This window comes from Neoarius graeffei, chromosome 4 (assembly GCF_027579695.1).
Source record: "Neoarius graeffei isolate fNeoGra1 chromosome 4, fNeoGra1.pri, whole genome shotgun sequence".
Classification (NCBI taxonomy): Eukaryota; Metazoa; Chordata; class Actinopteri; order Siluriformes; family Ariidae; genus Neoarius; species Neoarius graeffei.
The window spans coordinates 114,737,767-114,747,268 of record NC_083572.1 but is presented as its reverse complement, the minus strand read 5'-3'; the positions used below and the strand labels follow the sequence as shown (position 1 = coordinate 114,747,268).

The 9,502-nt window shown below is 40.4% G+C and overlaps 1 protein-coding gene across 5 annotated transcripts in view; it reads left to right on the top strand.

Annotated features, from left to right (window-relative positions):
- The first annotated feature begins 201 nt into the window (after window positions 1-201).
- The window catches only part of scn8ab (sodium channel, voltage gated, type VIII, alpha subunit b), a 140,280-nt gene continuing 130,979 nt past the window's right edge, over window positions 202-9,502 (top strand). For all 5 annotated transcript variants that reach the window (XM_060920257.1, XM_060920255.1, XM_060920258.1 and 2 more), the window contains exon 1: window positions 202-483. In XM_060920257.1, coding sequence (XP_060776240.1) covers window positions 202-483 — 282 coding nt within the window. The remainder of the gene's footprint in view (window positions 484-9,502) is intronic.

Sequence of the window (9,502 nt, the reverse complement as noted above, 5' to 3'; positions counted from 1 at the left end):
AATGGCTTGGTGCAGGAGCTCACAGTGTAAAATATATAATTTCTGAATGTTTTTGTTAAATTAGAATTAAAGATTGTTCATAGCAACTTTATTCAAGGTCTAATTGCACCATGTTGACATTTGCGTGTTGTGTCCTGTCCTTCAGAACCAGCTGTCCTGGATGGATTCTAAATAAAGAGGGCTCTGCTGCAGGATGACAATATGGCCGCGCAGCTGCTCTCACCCCCAGGCCCCGATAGCTTCAAGAGGTTCACTCGGGAGACTTTGGCCAACATCGAGAAGCGCATCGCTGAGGAGAAGAAGAAGAAACCCGTCAAACCGCGATCCGACAGCAGTCATCGTGATGATGATAACGCCGACGGGCCGAAGCCCAACAGCGACCTGGAGGCAGGGAAGAGCCTGCCCTTCATCTATGGGGACGTTCCTTCAAATATGGTGGCCGAGCCTCTGGAGGACTTGGACCCCTTCTATTTGAACAAGAAAGTGAGTGACATATTAACTCTTCCTGTTTCGCTTTGGATACTTCAGGATGTTGTTGATGATAATGATGATGATGGGCGGGACTTTAGGTTTAATCAGATGTGGTGAGGAAAAAAAATCATGTCTTCATTAACAGGGATTTTCAAGCAAAACGTATTCAGCAATTTGAATATTTAAAGCTGTACGGCCTTTCGATTTCATAAATTCAGTGAAATTTAGTTCCGTCTGAAATGTGGTGATTGTGATATCTGTTTATTTCTGTAATATCTCACAAAATATCAGGCCATTCTGTGGCTGGGAAGTTATTTAATTTGAGGGGATTAAAGCAAATAATGTGCATGAAATCGCTCGCTTGGCGCAGTCAAGCAGACAGAGGAAGTCCGTGTGCGCATGCGCAGGTTTAACTTCTTCTTCTTTTGGGTTTTACGGCAGCTGGCATCCACAGTGTCGCATTACTGCCATCTACAGGTTTCCCTTTGAGCGTGCACTGACAGTTCCATCATTCTGTCGCTAAACGAACAGCTGATCACACCGAGGTGCTCGCTGAGCGCCCATATTTATTAGTTTGGTCCTGCGTTTCTTTTCCTTCATATAGAACATAACGTCTTTTCTTCTCGCTTTCTTTCCGTTACTGTAGTCGCTCTTTCACGTTTCATTCGCACACTCACGTCCTCCATTTTTCTCTCCTGTTTCAAATTTGTATCCCACAATGCCTTGCGTGAACGGGGAAAGCCCACCATGTGATGCATGACGTAGCATCTTGTATTGGGTCATGGTGAAGCAGGAAAAAATAGCGGAGAATTTAGGGCCATGTGGAGATAAATTCATTAATTGTTCTATTAAAAAAAAATTAATGAAATTGGAAGTCTGTGATTCGATTTCAGTAGCTTTTGGTCACTAAACAAAAAATTGGGTGTTGGGAAAATTCTTTTTATGACTTACACTTGAAAAATCTGAAAGGCAGATTTTGAAAGCTGCAAGTTTTTTTCCTCTTTTCACCATTTGCTCAAACTGGTAGGTTATGACTGACTAACTAACTAAACTCGACTCGACTAAACTAACCAGGTGGATGAGAGGGTTCTTCCCAGGTGTGTATAAGTGTATTAAAAACTGGAGCTGAGTTGAAGTTTGGGTTTGGATCCTTATTGTGAAGCAGTGAAGCACGGTGGTGGGAGCATCCTGTTCTCTTTGTCCTCTTGGATGATTCTCAGAGTCACACTCGTATCGTGTTCTCATCTCATCTCATTATCTGTAGCCGCTTTATCCTGTTCTACAGGGTCGCAGGCAAGCTGGAGCCTATCCCAGCTGACTACGGGCGAAAGGCGGGGTACACCCTGGACAAGTCGCCAGGTCATCACAGGGCTGACACATAGACACAGACAACCATTCACACTCACATTCACACCTACGCTCAATTTAGAGTCACCAGTTAACCTAACCTGCATGTCTTTGGACTGTGGAGGAAACCGGAGCACCCGGAGGAAACCCACGCGGACACGGGGAGAACATGCAAACTCCACACAGAAAGGCCCTCGCCGGCCACGGGGCTCGAACCCGGACCTTCTTGCTGTGAGGCGACAGCGCTAACCACTACACCACCGTGCCGCCCGTATCGTGTTCTTTACAGTTTTAATAAGTGATGTAATGTCATTCTGTTAAAGGATTTTTTTTTAATAACTAAACACTGATTGATATTTTTCCAGGTTTTATTGGCACTCAAACAGGTTTCAGTGTTTTTCAGTCTCAGCTTCGCGATCGTTTCCCAGGAATTCTCTGACACGGCACTGTGACGTTTATAACAGACGGAAGAAAGTGTGAAATGTGTTTTCTTTAAATTGTGCATCATTTTTTAAGGATATACTGAAATTATGTTTTTTGGGAATATAAAATCAGCCTTTGTGTACGGTTTTAACAGTGACATTGTTGGCTGGAGCATTTTTAATTTTTTTGGTCGTGATATTAAAATAAAGGTTGATGAGATACACACTGTAACCATGACAACACTATTATTAGTTGAAGCTAGTATCAGAAAACTAACGAGCCTAGATTTCTGTCTTGATTAGCGCCATCATCATCAGTGATGCAGATTTAATTTAAAAAAAATTGTATTTACTTTATTATCCCCCGGTATATAATGTGGGGGGATATAGCTATCACTCCGTCTGTCTGTCCGTCTGTAAATATTTTAGTTTCGGGAGCGTAACTCATAAACTATCCGGTTTCATGAAAAAATTCCTGACAGTTATGTTCAGTGACTAGAGGAGTTGTGCCTTTTGACATTTTGGGATTTCTGTGATTTATTTATTGGATTTTTATTTCCGTATTTCCATGGCAACCAATTCAACTTGGCAAAATTTGGAGTGGGGTTTCATGGGGGGGGGTGTTATACGTCCTCTCCTGATGACTCTTGTTATTTTTGTTTTGTATTATTATGTTTTAAAATCAGTGAATAATATATATTCAATCTTGCGTGTCCAAAAATGTTTTAACTCGTATCAGATCGAATCTGTGCACATTGGAAGAAACAGAAAAGAAACACAGTTTACAGTGGAGTTATAAAAACATCCAATGATTAAAAAAAATATTTTGATGTTTTGTGCCTCTGAAACTGAAAGTTATTGAGTTAAACCCCAGTTAACTTTTATTAACAAAAATAACTGTTATATGGTGAAAAGGAAACTAAATGATTTTAAAAAAAGCCAGACTTTTAAATTTCTGCAAAGTTCATTTTAAATAATGAAGATTTAGTTTTTTAATTTCTTCTTCTAAAAGATAAAATTTAACTTTTTTTAGAAAAGGAAAAGTTGTCTGACAATTTGATGTCCTGAGGGTCTTTCCCCAGATTTGGGTGGTCATGAAGGAAAGAGTTTGTTTCCCTGGATCAGTCGTTGATGGGGGCGTGTACACATCACTGTGGGAGGAGGCTCTCCTATCACACGAATGAACACGATTAATAAAACAGAACCAGTGATCAGATTGCTCTGGTCGTCCTGTTTTCCACTTTTTATATTTGTATATGTAAATACTTAATTTATTTTAATTTATCTAGAAGTTTTCTCTATTTCTTTTCTCTGTTTATGTGTAATGATGCTGCTGGAATCTTAATTTCCCTGAGGGAACCCTCCCAAAGGGATCAATAAAGTTTTATCTAATCTAATCTAATCTAATCTAATCTAATCTAATCTAGAAGAATTTCATAACTTTCAGCTGGAAGACATTTTCAACCGTTAAAATTTCCATCAGGTTGAGAAAAGATGAAATAAAGATGAGTGTAACGCTGGTGATGAGGTCGCTGTTTGTCTTTGCTGTAGATTTAGAGACAGAAAACCGAGAGACTTTGAGCCGCGTGTGTCATGTGACCCAAACACGCTGTTATTCTTTAGTAAATATTCTCCAAAATTTGCTCAGATTGCAAAAAAGTTATACCTTCACAAGTGAAAATGTCTTAAAACTAAAACGATGTAATATTTCTCATTAAAGCATAAAACCTTTTTCTGGACATGTTTAATTAAACCCCAAATCTAAAGGTGTTTTATTTATTCTGTTAGCAGATAATAAATTTGCTTTGTTCTAAAGTAATAAATACTTGAAATGAGTCAAATTATCAACAAATAGACTTAATACCTTTATATTTGTGTGAAAACAATTTATTAAAGTGAAATATTACTTGGCTTTGTTGATATTTGAGATATTCTTATGTACTGAGATGTAATTATTTTCACTAACGAGGCTTTGTTTTCTCACTAAATAAAAAAAATCAGATTGTTTGTGAAATTAAAAACAGAGCTTGATGTTCCTGTGTGTGTTGAAGTTAAACACTTTACTGTGTCACTGTGAAAACACCACGACATCCGGCAGAGTTTATCAACGAGGAAACATTTCACTAACGTTCACGGAAAAGGTTTTAAACCTGATTTCTGCATAATCACCTCCTCTGTATCGTGTGTGTGTTTGTGTGTTTGTGTGTGTTTGCGTGCGTGTGTGTTTGTGTGTGTTTGCGTGCGTGTGTGTGTGTGTGTTTGTTTGTGTGTGTGTGTGTTTGTGTGTGTGTGCGTTTGTGTGTGTGTTTGCGTTTGTGTGTGTGTGTGTGTATGTGTGTGTGTTTGTGTGTGCGTGTGTTTGTGTGTGTGTGCGTTTGTGTGTGTGTTTGCGTTTGTGTGTGTGTTTGCGTTTGTGTGTGTTTGTGTGTGTGTTTGTGTGTGTGTTTGTGTGTTTGCGTGCGTGTTTGTGTGTGTGTGTTTGTGTGTGTGTGCGTTTGTGTGTGTGTTTGCGTTTGTGTGTGTTTGTGTGTGTGTTTGTGTGTGTGTGTTTGCGTGCGTGTTTGTGTGTGTGTGCGTTTGTGTGTGTGTTTGCGTTTGTGTGTGTGTGCGTTTGTGTTTGTGTGTGTGTGTGTTTGTGTGTTTGTGTGTTTGCGTGCGTGTTTGTGTGTGTGTGTGTTTGTGTGTGTGTGCGTTTGTGTGTGTGTTTGCGTTTGTGTATGTGTGTGTGTGTTTGTGTGTGTGTGTGTTTGTGTGTGTGTGCGTTTGTGTGTGTGTTTGCGTTTGTTTGTGTGTGTGTGTGTGTGTTTGTGTGTGTGTTTGTGTGTTTGCGTGCGTGTTTGTGTGTGTGTGTTTGTGTGTGTGTTTGCGTTTGTGTGTGTCTTTGCGTTTGTGTGTGTGTTTGTGTGTGTGTTTGCGTTTGTGTGTGTGTTTGCGTGTGTGTGTGTGTGTTTGTGTGTGTGTTTGTGTGTGTGTTTGCGTTTGTGTGTGTCTTTGTGTTTGTGTGTGTGTTTGTGTGTGTGTTTGCGTTTGTGTGTGTGTTTGTGTGTGTGTGTGTTTGTGTGTTTGTGTGTGTGTTTGTGTGTGTGTTTGCGTTTGTGTGTGTCTTTGTGTTTGTGTGTGTGTTTGTGTGTGTGTTTGCGTTTGTGTGTGTGTGTGTGTGTGTGTTTGTGTGTGTGTGTTTGTGTGTGTGTGTGTGTGTTTGTGCGTTTGTGTGTGTGTTTGCGTTTGTGTGTGTTTGCGTTTGTGTGTGTGTTTGTTTGTGCGTTTGTGTGTTTGCGTTTGTGTGTGTTTGTGTGTGTGTGTGTGTGCGTTTGTTTGCGTTTGTGTGTTTGTGTGTGTGTGTGTGTGTGTGTGTGTGCACGCTTTACAACAATCCTGACTTGACTTGTATTTAGAAAATTAATAATTATTCACAGCAACATGTAAATACATCATAATATTTAGAATTCTACTTTTAAAGCTTTTTTTCAATAAATGTGTGTTATGTTCATGTGTTTGTTCAAAAAGGCACCATATAAATCAAATGCTTAGACTTCAGACAGCCTTTATTGTCATTCAGTCTGCAACAAGTGGACACCGAACGAAATTTCATTGCAATTTTGCTCAACACAGAAATAAATACGAAGTGTATTAAATTAAATTATGCAGCAGCAAAAATATTATAAAGTGCAATAGTATAAAGTGACCTGTGGAATTAGGAACGTTCAAGTTATAAATAGAAGTTTCGAGTTTGGATTTGGAGTTCAGCGGTCTGGTGACCTGGGGGGAAAAGCTGTTACAGAACCTGGTGGTCCTGCACCGAAATACATGAATAAAAATAAATAAACACGGCATCAGAAAACACAAAGAGATCTTTATGGAGCTTGTTTTATCCCCGAGTCTGTGTGCAGGATTAATAAACTGATCAAACACACGGTGCTGCAGTTTTTACTGTTAAAACCTCATCGTTTACTTTTATAAACTCAACAACATGAGCACAGTGAGATCTGTGGAATAAAACCAACACACGTACTATCATACAGTTTATCAAATTCACATCCTCAATAGAGCACAAAACAGAAACTGAGATTTTAATAATGAATAATGATCTTTTATACTGAATAACATTTTAATCTGAATTTCAGCTTCAGTGTAAATTCACTTTTTGATTTTAGTCTTGGGGGGAAAAACCCAGTTGTGTCTTAAACATCAGTTTCAGGTGGAACGGAATTGATTTTTAATTTTAGACGATATTATATTGTCTGTCTTTGAGCTTCGTACAGCGTTCTGATTTATAAGCAGAAAATCATGTAGATTTGGAGCTGAAGTGTTCGTGGTCACACGGAATTCCAGAACGCGAACGGAATTTCCGGAATATTCTAAAAATGTTTCTACTGTTTGGCAAATTGGTTTATTGTTATACACACACACACGCACACGCACTGAGAGAGGGTCATGAAGCCTATTTATGAACAAAATGTTATTTTATTTTATAAAAAAAAGTAAAACAATCACGTGATGAATTTAAATAATTATGGTACAATAAATAATTTTGATAAATGGATACATCAGAGGAAAAAGTTACAGGGAAATTACGCCATAGAACTAGAGTTGAATATGTAATATGCAATTCAAGCGTAGTATGATCAACCAATCAGGACCTCTGAGTGAATCATGTGACTCCAACATCTCCATTTGACATACTTTCCAGGAAGCATAGTGAGAAGGTCTTGACTGCTGCCTGGAGAACGAGGTGGGGCAAGTGTAGCCCCGCCTCTAACCCTAACCATAACCCATGAAGTGCGGCTATAAGTGTAGCCCTGCCCATAAGGGGGCGTGTATACATGTCCCTTGGGCGGGACTATAGTTCTGGAACAGTGTGTGTGAACGTTGTGTTCACTCTTCACCTGGACCCATTTCTAATCCAGGCAGTTTGGAGGAATAATTCTGTTAACTTTATCAAACGATGCGTCTCTACACCAATCACACTCACACTGAGGACACGACTGGACCTTTAGTGATCTAACGTCAGCTTACAGAAGAGTTTATCGCTCCTGTTTGGGCAGCAGCTCAGCTTTCATTGGAACACCATCGCTAAAGTTTCCTTCGAAACTCTCAAACAAACTTTAACATGCCTAAAAACAGCAATGTTGGGACTATCACAAGACCAGGACAGGACGCCGTCAGCTTCTCTCTAAACCACCAGAATCTTCCAGAGTTAATCTTCCAGAAAGTTAGCGCTCCCTGTCGTTTAGTGCTAATCCTGAATAATACACAGGTAACTTTTTAGCGAACATCAGTCCGATTCCTAAACCCTCAGTCGATCCCACAGTCGGATTCGAACCGAGCAGCTCGTTCAGCAGCGTAACCACGTCGTTCTCCAACCAGGTAGGAAATCTCTTTTAGCATTGCTAGCTAGCATTATGATAGCTGCTTGTATTGTTGCTAACATCCTGTTGCTGTCCTGCCTGCTGCACTTCCTCTTCTGGGTGTTCTGGTTTGAACATTTACAGCCAGATGTCACTCTGTTACAGTGACCCAGAAGATTCGCATCCGTTCCGTCATTCCTGTCGCTTGAGTAATCCATTCACTCCATCGTAATAATTTACTGACAGAACAGTGTGTGCTTATTAGCAGTAGCTAGCTATCCTTCTTCCCTGAATGAACATATTGATATCTAGTGAGCACCGCCCTCCCCTCATGCCCCTCCCATGCAAATATCCACCCTAACCTTTATCATTTTACAAATATCACATCCACTTCCAAGATGCTTAATCAGGAGTGAGGGGTTTCCGCACTATTCATGCCAGGAATCTCGCTCCAGAGCACGCGGAAGCATCGCTGTCAGACGCAAGGCATCAGGTGTAGCAACAGTTACATTTTAGATTTTAGCTTTTCGGTTCCTTTAAGATAAATATTTACACAAATATTTTATAGTGGGGGCGGCACGGTGGTGTATTGGTTAGCGCTGTCGCCTCACAGCAAGAAGGTCCTGGGTTCGAGCCCCGTGGCCGGCGTGTCCGCGTGGGTTTCCTCCGGGTGCTCCGGTTTCCCCCACAGTCCAAAGACATGCAGGTTAGGTTAACTGGTGACTCTAAATTGAGCATAGGTGTGAATGTGAGTGTGAATGGTTGTCTGTGTCTATGTGTCAGCCCTGTGATGACCTGGCGACTTGTCCAGGGTGAACCCCGCCTTTCGCCCGTAGTCAGCTGGGATAGGCTCCAGCTCGCCTGCGACCCTGTAGAACAGGATAAAGCGGCTACAGATAATGAGATGAGATGGGATGAGATATTTTATAGTTCAGTACTGTGTGTGGAGGGGGAGGGGAGTTTACATTTCCACCATAGGGGGCGCCAATCTTCATCTAACACCCAGAAAGCTCCTCCTCCACATCTGTTCAGTGCTCATTATAATTATTCATAATCTAGTCACAGGTTTACGTTACTTATTTATTTATTTAACTTCAGACAAATAAAATGCTTTTAATGCTTGTTTAATTAATTGACGAAGAAGAAATTATGATGTGAATATGATTCATCGTGGACCTTTGTTTGGGAAATGCGGTGGTGCAGGTGTGTTACTGAGAGTCATAAATCTTTTAAATAATCTTCAACACCATCACTCAGGATATTTATTTATTTGTAAATAAATATTTATTTATCATTTTCTTAGAATTGTGTAAAAGCTTTAGTGTGGAAGAAATTGTTTATAATTAAAAATATAAAATAGTATAATTGTTATTCAGTGTTCACTCAGATGTATACGCCCATCATTGGGCGGGGCGATACGATGGTAGAATATCGATACAGTGATCAGTTATGTGACAGTGAGCTTTTCTGAGAGATTGCGTATCTGTTATTTGTTTATGAGCTCCTGTGGCTCGACACTTTATCCTTTTGGCATTTTTGAAGCAATCAGTCTTCTTCCTGTAGTTGTGTAAATTGTTCTGAAATTGTAATGAAATTGTAACAGCGCCACCTGCAGGAGCACTTGTCCACAAGAACCTGCAGGGTGTGCGAGCTTGTACGCTCGTGAAGGCGTTTAGTTTTCATGCAGCCCTCGCTGACAGTGTGTGCACATTCCGTACGCTGAAGTTTTAAGATTCCCTCAGAGGGAACACCTGAAGGATGGATGAAGGGTTCAGAAATGACTGGGAGTGAAGAGTCGTATCGGAGCTGATGGCTAATCACGAGTGCTGCGTTTTAAAATCAGGATCAGTTCTCAGTGTGCTGTTAGAGGGAATGAAATGAGGAGGAAACGTTCAGTGTGAGTGACGTAAAGGT